At 30.4% G+C, this 17,321-nt stretch overlaps 2 protein-coding genes across 2 annotated transcripts; one reads left to right on the top strand and one right to left on the bottom strand.

Moving 5' to 3' along the window:
- The first annotated feature begins 8,392 nt into the window (after positions 1 to 8,392).
- LOC109182410 (40S ribosomal protein S21-like) lies at positions 8,393 to 10,446 on the top strand. Its single transcript, XM_019332600.1, has 4 exons — positions 8,393 to 8,476; positions 9,020 to 9,117; positions 9,255 to 9,387; positions 10,126 to 10,446. Exons 2-4 carry the CDS (start codon positions 9,068 to 9,070, stop codon positions 10,186 to 10,188), a joined length of 246 nt encoding a protein of 81 aa, XP_019188145.1. The 5' UTR covers positions 8,393 to 8,476; positions 9,020 to 9,067; the 3' UTR covers positions 10,189 to 10,446.
- A 43-nt stretch (positions 10,447 to 10,489) lies between these two features.
- On the bottom strand, positions 10,490 to 12,583 carry LOC109182409 (desiccation-related protein PCC13-62-like). The gene is made up of 3 exons (XM_019332599.1): positions 12,042 to 12,583; positions 11,137 to 11,362; positions 10,490 to 10,957 (listed from the first exon to the last, which is right to left on the bottom strand). Exons 1-3 carry the CDS (start codon positions 12,383 to 12,385, stop codon positions 10,583 to 10,585), a joined length of 945 nt encoding a protein of 314 aa, XP_019188144.1. The 5' UTR covers positions 12,386 to 12,583; the 3' UTR covers positions 10,490 to 10,582.
- Positions 12,584 to 17,321: the final 4,738 nt, after the last annotated feature.

Below are 17,321 nucleotides of genomic sequence, written 5' to 3'. Positions count from 1 at the left end.
TAAAGTTTAGATGGATAGAGTCTCAATACATAGCAATAATAATTATCCAATTTAGGAATATAAATAACTGAGCAATAATTAAACGAGCCAATACTAGCTCTTGAGGCATCTATAGCATAACTGAGATATGACCGAATATGAGTAGTTGCAGATGTCAGGTATTGCTGTAGTGTATTTGTGAATAAGTGTATCGATCATTCCCCACGATCCCATAACCATGACAAGACTTCTTTGCACGCAAATGCCTCGGCCATAAGCGGGGAGGAGCAGCTTGGCAGTGGAGCACTGAACGCCAAGATGTACCCTCCATCGTTGTTGAAGATTAGCGCCCCAACGGTGCCTTTGTTTACATCGTGCAATACCCAGCATTGAAGTAACACTTGTTTAGTGCTGTAGATGTCGCCGCTCCGGGGTTTGGCGCTGGTGGAGTGCGCCCAGCAGTAGCGACCTGCTGTTGGCGGGTGAACACTTGGCCGTGAGACGGCGTGGCTGCGGTGGAGCTCGGGGCAGCAGGTGGTGCAGCCACGGTAGATCTGTTCCGTTTGGTAATTTCAAATATAGTCATTTATATTCGACAAAACAAAATAAAAATTGGAGCTATTAACATGAAAATAAAATTTTTTTAAAAAATACAATTAATAGAAAAGACTAAAATATCCTTTCTTAAAATAAATTTTCATCCATAAAGTTATAGGAACAGCCATAGGTAAATAAAAGAAAAAATTAATTAATGAAAGAGGTGAAAATACCCCTTTTTAAAAAATAGGTTTTCATCGAAAAGTCATCGAAAGGACTTTAGGTGTTTAAAATATGATATTCTTAAATGGTAAAAATCATAATCTATGACTAAATTTAAATTTGTCATAAAAAATAATAGATTTTCGGTGAAATTAACTCGTAAACGTATTTTAGAAATCGCTAGTGTTTGGTATTTTTCAAAAGCTTTATAATTTTTAAATGTTATAAACAATTAATATATTTGTTAAAGAAAAATATTACATGAACTCTCACTTCTTGCTCCTAACTTTTACTCCCTCTTACAAATTCTTGATGTATATACTTTTTTTTTTTTTTGGACTCACATGATAAAAATATCATATCATTAGTAAGGGAGTATAATTTGAGAGTACACATAATAGAACTCATAAAACGACTGTAGTGATTTTTATATTTAGCCTTAAACGATCTTTTTTTTGTGCTTAATTAGGTAACTGATTTTGATAGTTTACTTAATTGAGTCTTCTATTAAAATAGTTTGATAATTTCACATTGATACATAATTTAGTCATCAACTATAATAATTTTACGCAAATTAATGATCAACTATAGCAATTTTACCTCATTTAGTTATTGAGTATAGTGATTTTTTTCAATTTAATCCTTTATTTTAATAACTACGGACTTAATTAAATAAAGTTATCAAAATTGATGACGTAATTAAATAAAAAAGTTATTTAAGATTAGATTAAAAAGAATATTGAATATTAATTCGCACTTGTGTGATTAAAACAAATTTCGAGGTTATTTTAGATTTTTAGTCCTGATAAACGAGTTAATTCCAGCAATAGTCTCTCGAGTATGGTGATTTTCCACAATTGGTCCTCTACTTTTAATTTGGACAATTTAACCACTTGACTTTCAAAATCTTTCCAATTGTGGTCCTTCCGTCAAATCTTAGTTAAGTGGCTGTCAATTTGAAGGGTAAAAGCGTCATTTTCATCTTCCCTCCATCTTCCATCTCCTCTCTGTCGACCGTGAACCAGAACTCTTCGTGGTTCCAATAAAATACAAAATCTAAATAAAAAAGAGAGAGTGTGTGCGAAAGAAAGAGAGTGGGAGAGTACCTCTTCGTCGTTCCAATCAAACATAGCTGAAAAAGAAAAAAGGAAAAAATTCCAACTCCAAAGCCACAGTCTCCGACGTAACGCTCCGGAATTAGCCTGAGAATCGCCAAATAGCGGCTGCTCAGGTCACTCCATATACAACTCCGCTCTACTGCATCGATTCATCCGGGATTTTACAGAAGACAATTACGGTAATTTTTTCAATAACTGACCTCTTCGAGGTCCAGTCGCCATTCTAGGGAAATTGAGTTCACTCTGAACTGCTGCTTTCCCCTTCTGTCCTCATCAAATTTGGATATTCCGGCAAGGGAAAACATAAGCTACAAACAGTGCTGCACTTTGCACCGGAAAAACAAAGCATATAATGTCAAGCTCTACAACAAGAAGTGCAAATTCCTAGACACAGTCACACAGATGATCCAAACACACTCGAAGAGACTAGGAAACAGAGGGCAAGCAAATGCAAAATTTGACAGTTAGATGTTGAACAGAGCAGGGAAACAATAGTATGGTTATGAGAAACTGGAATAGGACAAAACCTGCCTCTGTTGATCTGTAGAGAATTGCAGGAACACAAAAAACAGGAAAACTTGAAATGAGTAATGTACAATAAACCAAATCATGGATTCCGAATGATATGAAGATCCTTGACTAAACCCTCACAAATGGACAACAAACAATTACTTAGACAATAAATACTCTTTAAATTATATTTAAACATAACCCCAACCATGCTATTAAAGCAATGATTCCTTACCGAACCACCACTCACTCACCCAACCGCCATATATTTCCTCCCAATATGAAATTATTCCGAAGCTAATTTCCCGATGCCTTCCTTCGCCGAGAAGCTAACGGTTTCTCCGTAATCCTCGGTGTTGAAATCAGAGTCCGAGTTGAACTAGTCAAGCACGCAGCGGGGAGTGGGGAAGGCGGCGACAGCGAGGGAATCCGGCGGAGGGTGCAGCCGTGCGACCAGACGTCGGATTTCGGCCCTTGATACTCCCTGCGGATGACCTCCGGTGCCATCCACAATGAACTCCCACGTGGCGGAGCAACCTTATCCCGCCGTCCACTTCCGATCTCCACGGCGGAACCAAAATCCGCCAGCTTGGCAAGGCCGGCGGCGGGGCGCGCGGTGATGATGATTTCCACGTATACAGACAGGGAATGGAGATGAAATATTAGGGGAAAGGACGGTTTTACCCTCCAAATTGACAGTCACTTAACTAAGATTTGACGGAAAGACCACAATTGAAAAGATTTTGAAAGTTAGGTGATTAAATTGTCCAAATTAAAAGTCAAGGACTAATTATGAAAAATCACCATACTCGAGAGACCATTGCTGGAATTAACTCCCTGATAAACCAATCTATATCTATATATATATAAAAGTAAAATCCTCCTACCAAGTTTTCCCCCCAAAACTTAGTGGCATTTTTGTAATAATAATAATAATAATAATAATAATAATAATAATAATAATAATAATCTATAATAATAATAATAATGTTATTACCTCAACATTATCTTAAATAAATAAATTATTATTCTTTCCTTTTGAATTAGTATTTTCTTCCTATAAATACAAACTTATAATTCTTCTAATCTCTAGCCTCCCCCATCAATCAAAGAATCTCAGACTTATTTTTCTACTTTCTTTTCGTATGATTTTTTTTTTTATATTTTTCTAACTATATTCTCCAGTACTTCAATAGGTTTTGCAGGTTATATCTCTGGTATGAGCTTGAAGATACGTAAGGATGCTCTGCTTCAACAAAAGAAAATTGAGGAGGAAGAGCCTTGGTAATAGAACCCTAATGGTTTAGTTTTTATGAAAGATTGTAGAGATACGATCGAGAATAATAACGACGGTAAAATCAGATCTTCAACTTCTCAATGATATATATATTTTAAGAGTCTACATTAAAAATATATAAGAGAGAACATACATGTTTATTAGATGTGTGAAAACTCTAATATTGTGAGTTGATATAATGATTGTAGGTATTTGGAGTGGTGATGAAGCAAAGAAGAAGAATGATTTGCCATGCAAGACAAATAAGGATTGTGTAGCTCCCTATCCTTTGAGTGCTTTTGCTATTGTGACCATCTTGATATTTTCTTTTTCTTTTTTAATTTAGTACACGACTGATGTATGATGCCATGCTATAGTTTGTTAAATACAAAGAATGCAGTCATCTCAAATCTATTTCGGTTCCCCCACATTGTACTATGTCGTATATCATGGTTGGATGATTAGAGTAAAATTATTGGTACAAGTTTTTTTTTTAAGGTTTCCTAGAATAAATAAATAAAAAAAATAAAAGCAGGGTGATTGACAGTTAGCAGCCACCCAATGCTTTCGGAGTTGTCCTTTTTAACTTTTAAGAAAGGAGTTGTACTATATAGACTCACTGCTTTTAGTACAATATTATTAGTAATTAATGTATAATATTATTAGTACAAAATCAATTTTACCTGCCTTAATAATTAATTATTAATATTATTGCCTAATAATTATGTATTGTCACCTTTTCTGGTGTAATTATTATGGTAATTTACATACATATATATTTTTATACTTAATGTATAATATGATTGGCACAAAATAGATTATACTTACCATAATATATAGATTATTTTTTAATATAATTTCCTAATTTTTATTAAGGGTAACTATTCTCATAATTTTTCTTTCATTATTTTGTGTAATTATTATGGTAACTTTATGGTAATCTATTTAAATATATAGGGTGATTTAATTTAAATAATTTAATTTAAAATACTATACTATAATAACGAATTATTATTACTATAATAATAATAATAATAATAATAATAATAATAATAATAATAATAATATTAGCAGTAGAAAAAAATGAAATGAAAACGGGATTCAGTTAATAATAATAATAATAATAATAATAATAATAATAATAATAATAATAATAATAATAATAATGATAGTAATAATAAGGTTAATTAGCAGTAAAAAATGAAAATATAAAAGAAGAGTAATACTAATAATTTGTTAGGAGTAAAAGTAGGAAAAATAGAAAAGGAAATGAAACTAAAATAAATGTACAATAATTTTGGATATAAATTATTAGCTTAAAAAGGAAACTATAAAAGGAGATTAATACTAATAATTTGTTAACAGTAAAAAACATAGAAAAGGAAACCAAATTAACTAAAAAGGAAAATGATACCAAAAATTCACTAATTAATAATAATTTAAATTTCTATAATTTCTATAATCAATACGGAACTAATTATATGGAGAGGATAAATAATTATTGAGTAAGTAATTATTTAGATAAGTGCTGACATATTTTATTTTATGGAAATATATTTTTTTCATTATTTAGCCAGCATAATATAAGTTAAATATAAATAGTAATTATATGGAAAGGATTGCCACTAATTATGGAGAGGATTGCCAGCCAGAATAATATGAGTCAAATAAAAATGGGAGCGTAATCAATAGGTAAATAATGACATATTAATTGGATTGTCAGCCACCATAATAGGGTAATGAATAATAATAATAATAATAATAATAATAATAATAATAATAATAATAATAATAATAATAATAATAATAATAATAATAATAAATGATATTACAAAAATGTCCCTACGTTTTGGGGGAAAAATTTTTGTGTCAACCATTTTGCTTTAATATATATAGAGATAGAGATAGAGATATAGAGATAATGATATGCCTCTGATTAGAGTTTATATTTATTCATACAAAATTTAGAATTTACATTTTTATTGATTTTTAAGTACAATTCTCTTAATTATTATTATTCATATTTTTAGAATTATAATATATATAAAATACAATTTGGAATAAATCAATTTAATTTTATAAATTTTTTCTATAAATTTATCTAAATATGTACATGATTAGAGATTATATTAACCATACAATATTTAAAATTTAATTTTGTATGTTATGAAAATAGGTACTTGACCAAATATATAAAAATCCAACTATATTATTATATTGTACATTTTAACATCTTTTTATTTTTTTTTATTTTAATTTTAAATTCATAACAACAAAAAATTTTCCCGGTAAAACACTATATTTTACAAAATACAATTTGATAAATATCATAAATTAATTAGTACAATATTATTTATGTTTATAATAATTAAGGAAAAAAAAATAATTCAAATATGGGAACCAATGATTTGAAAATGAAATTAATATATAGTTACAAATAAATATAGCATGATTACAATTATTTTAATTAGTTTTAATTACCTTAATGATATGACTTTTCTTTATCAGTTTTTTTATGGAGACTAAGGGAGTGTTTGAGTTGGTGATTTTTTTTTTTTAAATACTTACTAATAAAAAATAATTTTAAAATATTTTTTTAATCCCTCATAACATGTGTAAATCTTATATTTTTTTAAAAAATACAATTTGATAAATATCATAAATTAATTAGTACAATATTATTTCTGTTTATAAATTATAATAATTAAAAACATATTGAAATATGTGAACCAATGATTTCAAAATGAAATTAATATACAGTTACAAATAAATATAGCATGATTAGATTTACTTTAATTAGTTTTAATTTTCTTAATGAAATAACTTTTATTTTTCATTTTTTTTATTATAGACTAATGGAGTGTTTGGGTTGCTGAAAAATATTTTAAAAATAAAATTACTTACTAATAAAAATAATTCTAAAATATTTTTTAATCCCTAAACATGAGAAAATTTTATATTTAAAAAAAAAAATACAACTTGCTAAATATCATAAATTAATTATTGCAATATCATTTATGTTTACAACGAGAATAATTAAAGAAAAAATAAATAAATCAAATATGTGAACCAATGATCATAAATAAATTAATTATTGCAATATCATTTATGCTTTGGCCTGGAGATTTAAAGTTGCTCACCTTTGGTTAATAAGGATGGATGTGTCCCTTCCACTCAACCACAAGCTCCAGGTTCTTAGTGAAATGACTTTAATAAAAGTAAAATCCTCATTTATAACATTTCAGCCCAAATTAACATTTTTTTTTTGAATGCTACTAGCTCTATTACATTGTAGTATATGTTCATATACTTTCTCAACCTATTGAAACACAAAGAGCCAATAACGCCTCCACTGAGGCTTGAACTCACAATCTTCCAAATGGAAGTCCAACCCGGATACCATTAGACCACATAGTCCTGGCCAGCCCAAATTAACATGAATATTAATTAATTAGTAAAAAAATAATAAAGCTTAATTGGTAACAAAATTTTATATAAAAATTAACTAATATCTAATGAATTGTTACCACAGATTAAAGTCAATATGTACATAAAAATAGAAAATGGTTACCAAATTATGAGAATAATTAAATTATTATAATTGTGAAAATAATGGATACAAATTCTGCGTAACAAATGAGAAAATTCGTTCGAAATTTGCGTAATTTTATAAAGAAATAATAATTTATTAATTATTATTTACTTTATACTATTAATAAAAGTAAAATTCACATCTTCAACATTTCCGCCCACATTAATGTGAATATTAATTAATTGATAAAAAAAATTAATAAAGCTTAATTGGTAACAAAATTTTATATGAAAATTAACCAATATCTAATGAATTTTTATCACAAATTAAAGTCAACTTAAAAAAGAAAAATGGTTATCAAATTTTGAGAATAATTAAACCATTATAATTGTAAGAATAACATAAACAAATTCTGCGTAATAAATGAAAAAATCCATTTGAAATTTTATGTAATTTTATAAGGAAATAATAATTTATTAATTATTATTGACACCAATCTATATTTATACTATTAATAAAAGTAAAATCTTCAATTAAAATGTCTTTCACCCTTCTGATACGAGATTGCCCTTCAAGTTCTAACGAAAACAACTCATGTTGATGCTCGCATATGCCACGACTATCAACAAAAGTCAGGGTCAAACACTAACTCACGTTGAGTTATTACTGAAAAAATCAGTCTTTAATCACGGTTAATTGTATGTGACTTTTTCCTGAGTCACCCATCCTGATGGTTTGGTGATTTTAACTCTAGACGAGGATGGATAAAATTGTGTTACTACTACCAATGTTGTCTACAAAGAGATTTTCAATAATGTATAATTCAAGTCATTGATATTATGGTTTTTTATATATAAAGATGACAAAATTGCTATATATCTACATATAAAATATATCTTCCATATAAATAATTTCTATAACTGAATTGCTAGACAACGAGCTAATTAGCCCAATTAATACAAATTCTAAACACTGATATATAAAATCTCTAAAGTTGCAGCACCGAATGCGTATATCTACACGTTAGCTATTAATTGGGCAATTATTTACTCAAATTCAAGCATTGATAACATCAGAAAACATAATCGGTGCAACTCAATTCTTTAATTATATTATATAATATTCGATGTTATAATTTATACAATTGTATATCGATCTAAATATTTATAAAATATTATAACAAATTCATTCCGTGCAACGCACGGGCGCAAATACTAGTGGAATATAAACCAAAACGCTTCTAAGTTCGGAAGTTGTCATAGTAGAGTTGTAGACCGCAGCTACGGACTTCTCTCGTCGCCGGTAGTCTCTCATTCTCTTTCCGAAGATACTATGCATCAATCATGCTTATTGTTTTTTGTTTTCTTTCTCCTTCTTCGTTCAATGGTCTACTAATCGCTTTTAGATATTGATTTATACTATGGATTGCATATGTACGCCAAATAGTGGAATAAGGAATCTGATTCATGTTGTTTGGCTGTAATTTATGATAAACAGACTGGTAAATCACTATGCAAAGCTAAATCTCTGGTTTGTTGAATATATCGTCCCGAAGATTGCGTTAAAATGCAGAAGAATTTATTTGTAATCGTAAAAGAAGGATTAGCTCTACAAACGGATTTATTGTTCAAACGATTCGGAGTTTTGGCACGTGTGTTGATTGTAGGATTTGCATATCCATTTTTAACAAATGAGCTTGAAAACTGTGAAGCTTAACCAAGAAATAGTGATTTAGCTCAAACAACAAATTAGCTGGATTTTTTTTTTTAAAACAAGAGGAATAGACGAATAGTTGTTTATTTTTGTTCTGTTTCCATTGATCTTGTTACTCTTTGATGAACTCAGGTGATTAATCGTTTTGATACCCCTGTGGTGCCTGAATAACTTGCCAAGATGCAGAATGAAGAGGGACAAAACATGGATCTCTATATTCCAAGGAAGTGGTATGATCTTTCATCACCTCTCTATCATCAAAATGAGCTGTTTAGTGTGTGACCATTGGCCATTCTCTTAAAAACTATAGAAAAGAGGTTAGAGATCGAGCTGATGTATTACTGATAATTGTATTGTGTTGATGCAGCTCTGCCACAAACAGACTGATTACTTCCAAGGATCATGCTTCTGTCCAAATTAATGTTGGCCATTTGAATGAGCACGGTGTCTATGATGGAAAACACACTACTTTTGCTTTGTGTGGATTTGTTCGTGCACAGGTAAATTTATGCGTGTTTTGGGGAGCATTTTATGATGCAGTTTGATTCATGTTTCCTGTGCTGGTTTCTTTGTTTATTTGAAAAGCACCAACATTGGGATGTGTTGGCATTGTGCTAGAATGGTTCTTCAGTTATTTTAGAAGGCTATGACCAATATATTCCAACCAGTATAACTATCACAGTGGCAGTTGAATATGCCTTCACCTGTTTATGAAGATATAGAGTTTAAGGATGCCATCTATTTCAAATTTCCTTTCTTTCTAAATTGCTCTTTCTTGAAAACTAGAGATGACTTTTTAGATATGTATACACAGTATATTGTATAGTGATCTTTCACTCACAGATATACCATATGCACCTCAAGTGCATGTCAAACCTACTATATGTCTATATGTGAATTATCTACATGATATTTAGAAGCGAATGCTCTTTCACCTACTTATACAAATTTTGAATGTTTTTTTACTATATATTCTAACAAGTTAAGATAACCAAAGAGAGGAACTCATATAAAATAAGTTACCAAGCAAGTCTTGAACTCTTGAGATTCTGGTTGTCTTTGTATGTGAATGGTTCATTATCCATTATCTATTCTGGTTGTCTTTGAATGGTTGTCTTCGAATATGATGTATTTTTCATTATCTACTTCTACTTTTAAATTTTACAAATCTTGAGTGATTTATATGATCAATGCTGGCATAGTAACTTAATGAGACTGCTTTGGAATCTATTTTGCAGGGAGATGCTGACAGTGCTCTTGACAGGCTCTGGCAGAAGAAGAAAGCCCAAATCCACCAATAGTGATCTCTTCTGGTGTGCTGTTGATTTTGCTCGTCTCAAGTCTATCTGGTATTGTAGTCACTTCTATTTATAGCTTTACAATCTCGTGCTTCTAAGCCTCCATTTTAATCTAAATGTTTCGGGTTAGGTTTGAATTGAGTTTAGTTTGATCCTGCTCTAGACTTAAAAGTATGGGATAGTGATGGACTTATTTGCTTCTTAAATTTGATTTTTTGAGTTTTGACAATTTGTTGTTTATAACATCTCATTATTCCATTTTTAAATTATTCAGCGTCAGATTGCATATTGCATATGAAAGCTGTGAAAGAAATAGAAAATTCCCATTATTTTTTTGTTTTTAAAATTTTATAGCAAACAATACCATGAAGAAATACTATTTGTCATAACCATAGTGTCACTCTATAAGAAAATCCCTTGCAATTCTACCATTACCTCCCAGGGGAAAGAAGCCACCAGGGATGTGCTCATTGCTGGTGGTGTATAAAATCCTGAGTATTTCTGCCGGAGTTCTCTTGTAAGAGAGTGATTCATAGTCGGCAGACAAAACGTTACCGGTGGTGCGATTTTCAGCCCCAAGGAATGGTGGAACGAGCAATCCTTCATCCTTGAGTCCGCACATTCCCAACTGGTTCCTTAGCACTGAAATGCGGATGGTGAAATCTGCTACGGTGTGGCGATATGGGAACACAACGTGGGAAGCGCGCTCGTAGAGGTACTCTCTAATAACTGCGTCTTGCCCCGCTTCAACTCCTAGCAAACCTGCCAGTAGCTGTGAAAAGCCCTAGTATTTTAGTCGATATAGACGTATAATATATATAAATAATTAATGTATGGTCTAGTTATCAACTGATCAAATAGAGTGAATTCTTCATTTTGGTATCATAGTCAATCCTATTAACCGGTTAAGCATATAAACGGAACACATCCTTCATGGTTTTGTAGACTTACCCTCTTTGTTATATAGCCATTGATGTTAGGGTTTGTACCCACGTAGGCTACCAATCCAACATATGGAATTGCATAAGAAGCCAACATGTAGCTTAGGCTGTCCCTGTATGGGTCGAATGGTGGCTCAAGTTTACAACCAAATGCTTCATCAAATACTTGTGCAAAATTTTTTGTACTAAGATCCAACAAAGGCCTCTCAAACAATCCAACCCTCGATTTTATAGCCCTGCAAATTAAAATCAAATTAAAGTTTCTTTATTTTTATAGATTCATATCTAAAACATTATTCAAGACGTAATATTGTAATAGATCTAAGAAGAATTAATTTCACTTTTGATCGTACCAGCAATAGGGACATTTTCATTTAAATTTGTTTTTTGATTATTAATTTAAATTTGTTTTTTGATTATTAATTTGACTATATTTAGTTCTTCTAGTTTGTAAGCTGACCAAGTTCGTTTTAAAAAGTTCAAGGACTAAAAATAATTTGAGTACTAACTATAGAAATGCACTATAATCATGTATCCAAAAGTGGAATTAATTTGTTTAACAAATATAAAAAGAGAGAACATTATGCAAATAAGATCCAACATACCTATCTATCATGATACTCCCCTTTAAATATGTTCATTGGAATCATATTTTTAGTCCATCAAAATTATATATACTCCTTATTTATTGCGATAGTATTCATTTCATTCAAATTGGTTGAACATAGAATTCAATTGTGACATCCATATATATATATATATATATATATATATATATATATATATATATACACACACACACACACACACACACACTTTAGGGATATGATATGATATGATCTAACTTCCTTTATATGTCTGTCCAAGTGCATGATCTACCTACTACCCAACTTCAAAATTTTAAAATAAGCAAACCTTAGATGACCAATTTCTTGGTTGCAAAACTCCTTGAAGATGTTACGAGTGAGGAAATCGAGATTGGCTTTGGTTACGCCCTTGGGAGGAGGGCCCCCGTCGACTAGCCCCGGCTCAAGAACGTCGAGCCCGTAGCCATAAGAACCCCAGCAGAAGAACTCTGCTTCCAAGAACTCCACATTCCCAGCAAATTGCATCAAGTCTATGTCTTCGGTGTGCACTGGGATTGCGTTGTGTGGATATCCTGATTGGCAAAGTGGACTAGAGACCGACGCCCCAAACTTGCTTGACATCAATAACATCATACAAACTACAAATATGGATATTGAGATTGTGATAGCCATTCTTGTTTAAGTGTTGCAGGAGATAATGAATGGAGGAGATTGAGGCTTTAAGATGTAATATATATATCAAAAAATTTCCCTAGTGTTTCGTAAGCCTCTTGCATTTGGCAGAATATGATTCCTCTAATATATATTTTTTGATTAAATAAGAGGCAAATAAATATATATTGAATATATACAAGATGTGATGCTTCCATTATATAGATGAGCAGGTACTGCTGCATTATAATACACCTAAACTTGACCAAATGTTTCATAAGTAGAATGACGTGAAAGTGTGAAGCTCTCAACAATAAATATATTAATTAAATGTCACATCTCTTTCATGGAAATGTATAGTTTTTGTTTGGACGTCATTTGGAGATATATAGTTTCTCTTATAGATGTAACTAACTAATGAGTTAGTTTGATTCAGTTGATATAAAGTAACCAATCAAGTCATGTTTTGACAAATACTAGCTAGTCTCAATTCGTATTAAACCACTCCCATCCATCTCAAAAATATGTTCAAACAAAATCAATCTTTTAAGTTCATGAAATTTTTTGGAAAAAGTGTCAAATTAACCCTTTAAGTGAAACGGATAATGTAATTGAGTTTCTAAGTAAAAAACACTCCATTTAAACCTCTTAAACCGACAAAAATATTCAATTGAGTCCAAAATTATTTAATTAACAAGTTAGTTCATCACCAGGTTAACACATGTCCCTTTTTAAATTTTTATATTTTAATGAATTATTTTATTTTTTTTAATTTTAAATTGTTTTAATTTTTTTTAAATTATTATTAAACAGCCATCGGCCGATGGCCATGGCCGCCGCCATGAAATCTGAAGCATTGAATCATTCATTATTCTGTATGAACTCTGCTATTTAGTTTCATCTTATACACATAATAGATTTATTATAGCAATATTAAAGTATCATTTTAATTCTAATACATGTATATTCATTTAACTATATACATATGTAGCGTATTACCATGGTCCACCATATTACGATTGACATAGGCATTAATCGCATGGACCATAAATAAAAAGTACATTTTTAATATACTAAGGATACATTATTTATGTACGTAAGGTACATTTTTTGAAAATATATTTTTAATATACTAAAATAATGTACCTTCAGTACAAAAATAATATACTTTTAATATATTAAAAATGTACATGATATTCATGGTCCACACAATAATTTGCCCATTAATCGTCTTTGGGCCGGTCCAAACTTGATGATGACAGACTAGGCCATTTCCAAGCCACAAGGATTGCTTCAAGGTCCAAGATGTTATGCAGAGCTCAAGAATCAAGATATTCACATTGGCCAGAAAAGGCAGAAAAGATAAAATCTATGAAGGTCTAACTTCCCTATTTATGTTAATTTTGCATAATGAGCTTGCATTGAGCTATCTTGGGCCCTTAGGGTTGGGGTTCAGCCTTTTGGAAGAAAGATAGCAAGTTATCTTGGTTGAATGATACATGGCAAATTATGGTGTCGACCGTGGTTCACATAGCTGTGTGGATCAGGGTCCAAAATGACGTCGTTTTAATTTGATGTTAAAAAAAATTCTTGCTCTTTGTACATGTTAAAATAATGAACATTTTGAGATAATATAATGTATTTTATGAGTTAAAATAATGTATTTTATGTGTGTTTGAATAATGAAATTTCTAAGGTAAGATAATGTACTTTATAAGTTAGAATAATGTACTTTATGTGTTAGAATAATATATTTTATGTGTGTTAGAATAATGAAATTTCTAGAGTAAGATAATGTATTTTATGAGTTAGAATAATGTACTTTATGTGTTAGAATAATGTATTTTATAAGTTAGAATAACGTATAATATACTTTATGTGTAGAATAATAAAATTTTTGAGATAAAATAATATATTTTATGAGTTAAAATAATATACTTTATAGTTTATATACTAAAATAATATATTTTATGAGTTAGAATAATATACTTTATATTTTTGAACTGTATTCCACACTCCACACAAGACACAATAATGTTTGATAATACATCATACATGGAAGTTTCCCAATTCAATTAGGAAAGGACTTTGTCCGTAGTCTCGTAAATTGTATTAATATTGCAACTAATGTAGGGATTTTTTCCCATTTAGGTGGATTTAGAACCGGCTAAAGTCATAATTTTTTTTTTATTTGGTTCATTTTGAAAAACATGAATATAAATTTATTATAAAATTATTTATTATAACTTATTAATTATTTTAAAGATGATAATAATTGTATTATTTATATTAAAATAAAATTATAAATTAAAATTTATAATAGTTATAGAGTAATAATAATTATAACAAAATGATTAAATAAATAATTTTTAACTTACAATTTATTATAATATAAATAAATATATAAATTAATAAATATAATAATTCTGAGTTTAAATTTATTTATTTATTTTAAATAAAATGCTAATTCAGTAATCATAAGCACAAATGTTTACAATACAAATCGTTAGAATGGTAATGCATTCTTTATAGTCAAGACATAGAAACAAATTTTCTAACAATGTTATAGAAAACTTGAATAGCAGACTGTCTTACAAATTTGAAGCCGAAGTTGTTGGATGAACTCGGTGCTTCTTCACAGATCTGGTCAACCATAGCCAAGCCTGACTCTGGTGTGACCATTTTATCATTCCACGCTTATGAGGAGAACTCGCCAATGAAACGAGAGGAAAACTCGCCAAAGAGACGAGAGGGGAACACTCGCCAAAAAGACGAGAGAAAACTAACTAGTCGAAAGAACAAAGGGATAACGTAGAACCAAAAGAAAACAAAATAAATGGAAAGAGGATAGAAAACCTGTCAGATCTGTAGAGTCTCTGGAGCCTTCTCTTGAAAAACGATCGGAGATGATCTGAGATCTACATTCCTAAAACAGTCGGAGGATGGAGTCTACTAATGACACCGCTGGCTCAACCCTCCATCAGAGCGACAACCGACAACACCAAATCGCCGGGCCCTTACTTCGTGGGAGCAGATGAAAATGGGAGAGAAAGCGGTTGAGTTTTTAGTTTTCAGGGAGAAGTTAATATTTGGTTTGAGTTTAAATTTATTTAAAAACAACTTTAATAATTTTCAGAGTTTTCAAATCACCATGGTTGGTATGGCTCCCTCATTTTCCCTTCCATCTTAATTAATACAATCATTGGGCGAAGAAGACATAACATTAAGTATACTTAAATTATAATTGACACGGTATGATTTTATTTTAATGTAATAACAAAAACTCCAAATGCAACAGACATAAAAAATATAGAACAAATATTACATTGTAATAAAATTAATAGTACTCAAAAAATTTCTAAAATTTGAATTTATCTGCTGGCGTTGCCCAAAATAATTTTCTGGATTTTCTCATGAGAATTAAATCACATGGGAGGGATTAGAGGTGTTTTTTTTTTTTTTTTTTTTTTTTGGGTGTGGAAGTGTGTTCAAGCTTAGGTTAGTTGAAAAATGAAAACTCATTTCTAGCTCAGCTCATCATGCATATATTAAATAATAAACGTAGTTATGTTCCGAACATTACGCTGGGACAATACTACTCATTCAAAAATTTTCAACGTGTTTTAGAAACTTGTAATGTCAAATTTGACTTGAGACCTCGAAATGATATATGGAATGATAATGATATTGATTGTGACATAATTTTATCGTTTTATTTTATTAGTATTTCCTTTCAGAGTTTAATTCTTATCAAAGATAAAAAATTAGCATAGAATAATTTTTTTTAGACATTAATGTACAAATATTTAGAGATATGTAGACTAGTTGGATATATCTACATTCTCTAGGTGCATGGGCCATACTTGAACTTTGGATCAATGTCCTTAGAACCAAGGAATATTTCCGTGAGTTTCAACAGAAACACCGAAAAATTCTAATTCAGTAAACCATTATACCCACGACCTAGTTGTCCTCCTGGAGGAATATGTGCATCTAAAATATCTTTCATATTGTGTCCAATCTCGAAATTGTTTCTATACATGTGACCAGCAACAAGAAAAAAAAAATATAATATATAACTTATAACTAAGTGATGGTATGCAATATCTGTTGGCCATAAACTTTGCCCGACACTCTAGACAAGAATGGTGGGAACCTTTTGGGACACTCTAGAGAACAGTGGTGGGAACTTTGCTCGCATAAGTTTAGCTCACTGGTTCAGTATGCAGTATTCGAGTGAAGAGATCAAGGTTCAAACCTCGATAACCACAGTGTGGGGTTATGCCCGAATTGAACAAATAATTTTTTGTGCGCTCTATTAAATCCGAATTGGAGATTCAACCTTTTGGGAAAAGAATGGTGGGAACACTTAAGATTGGGGTGCAATCATTTTTTTTAAAAAAAGGTATTAATGTTGCATATTTGACCTAACCAATAATTGGGTGTTAATTGAGACACGAATACCCGATTAGTTTGAGTTAATTCATGTATTAGGTCAATAAGATATAGAAGATGAAACCATATATCTTTAATGGGTTAATACCTAAAATCGTACTCGACTATAGTGATTTTTCTCAATTTCGTCCTAAACGACTTTGGTGACCTAATATCGTCCCAGACTTTTGTGTTTCGCTCAATTTAGTCCTCCATTTGTTATTCCGTCAAATTGGTGTTAAATAAAGGGACAATTCAGTAATGTCAATATTGATCTCTCTTTACTTTCAACTTGTGAAGTGCGAAATTCCTCTTTCTTGTATGAATTACACCCAGAATTACTCTCGGACCTGCAAATCAAATTTTATATTCGCAATTTTAGGAGTAATTCGTAAAAAAAAAAAAGGATTTCGCATTTTACATGTCTATGAGTAAAGATATGCCAATATTAAAATTACTGAATTGTCTATTTATTTAACACCAAATAGACAGAATAACAAATGAGAGACTAAATTGAGCAAAA

Source organism: Ipomoea nil, unplaced genomic scaffold (assembly GCF_001879475.1).
Source record: "Ipomoea nil cultivar Tokyo-kokei standard unplaced genomic scaffold, Asagao_1.1 scaffold1043, whole genome shotgun sequence".
NCBI lineage: Eukaryota > Viridiplantae > Streptophyta > Magnoliopsida > Solanales > Convolvulaceae > Ipomoea > Ipomoea nil.
The sequence above is the reverse complement of the archived record's forward strand: the minus strand, read 5'-3'. Positions and strand labels throughout refer to the sequence as shown.

What these genes read in the sequence shown, in the direction of transcription:
- LOC109182410 (XM_019332600.1), top strand. Translation starts at nt 9,068, where the DNA reads ATGCAGAATGAAGAGGGACAAAACATGGATCTCTATATTCCAAGGAAG. An exon ending in CTCTATATTCCAAGGAAGTG is followed by an intron (nt 9,118 to 9,254) that starts GTATGATCTTTC and finishes GTGTTGATGCAG; the next exon opens with CTCTGCCACAAACAGACTGA. An exon ending in GTGGATTTGTTCGTGCACAG is followed by an intron (nt 9,388 to 10,125) that starts GTAAATTTATGC and finishes TCTATTTTGCAG; the next exon opens with GGAGATGCTGACAGTGCTCT.
- LOC109182409 (XM_019332599.1), bottom strand. Translation starts at nt 12,385, where the DNA reads ATGGCTATCACAATCTCAATATCCATATTTGTAGTTTGTATGATGTTA. An exon ending in CAAGAAATTGGTCATCTAAG is followed by an intron (nt 11,363 to 12,041) that starts GTTTGCTTATTT and finishes TTTAATTTGCAG; the next exon opens with GGCTATAAAATCGAGGGTTG. An exon ending in ATGGCTATATAACAAAGAGG is followed by an intron (nt 10,958 to 11,136) that starts GTAAGTCTACAA and finishes GGCTTTTCACAG; the next exon opens with CTACTGGCAGGTTTGCTAGG.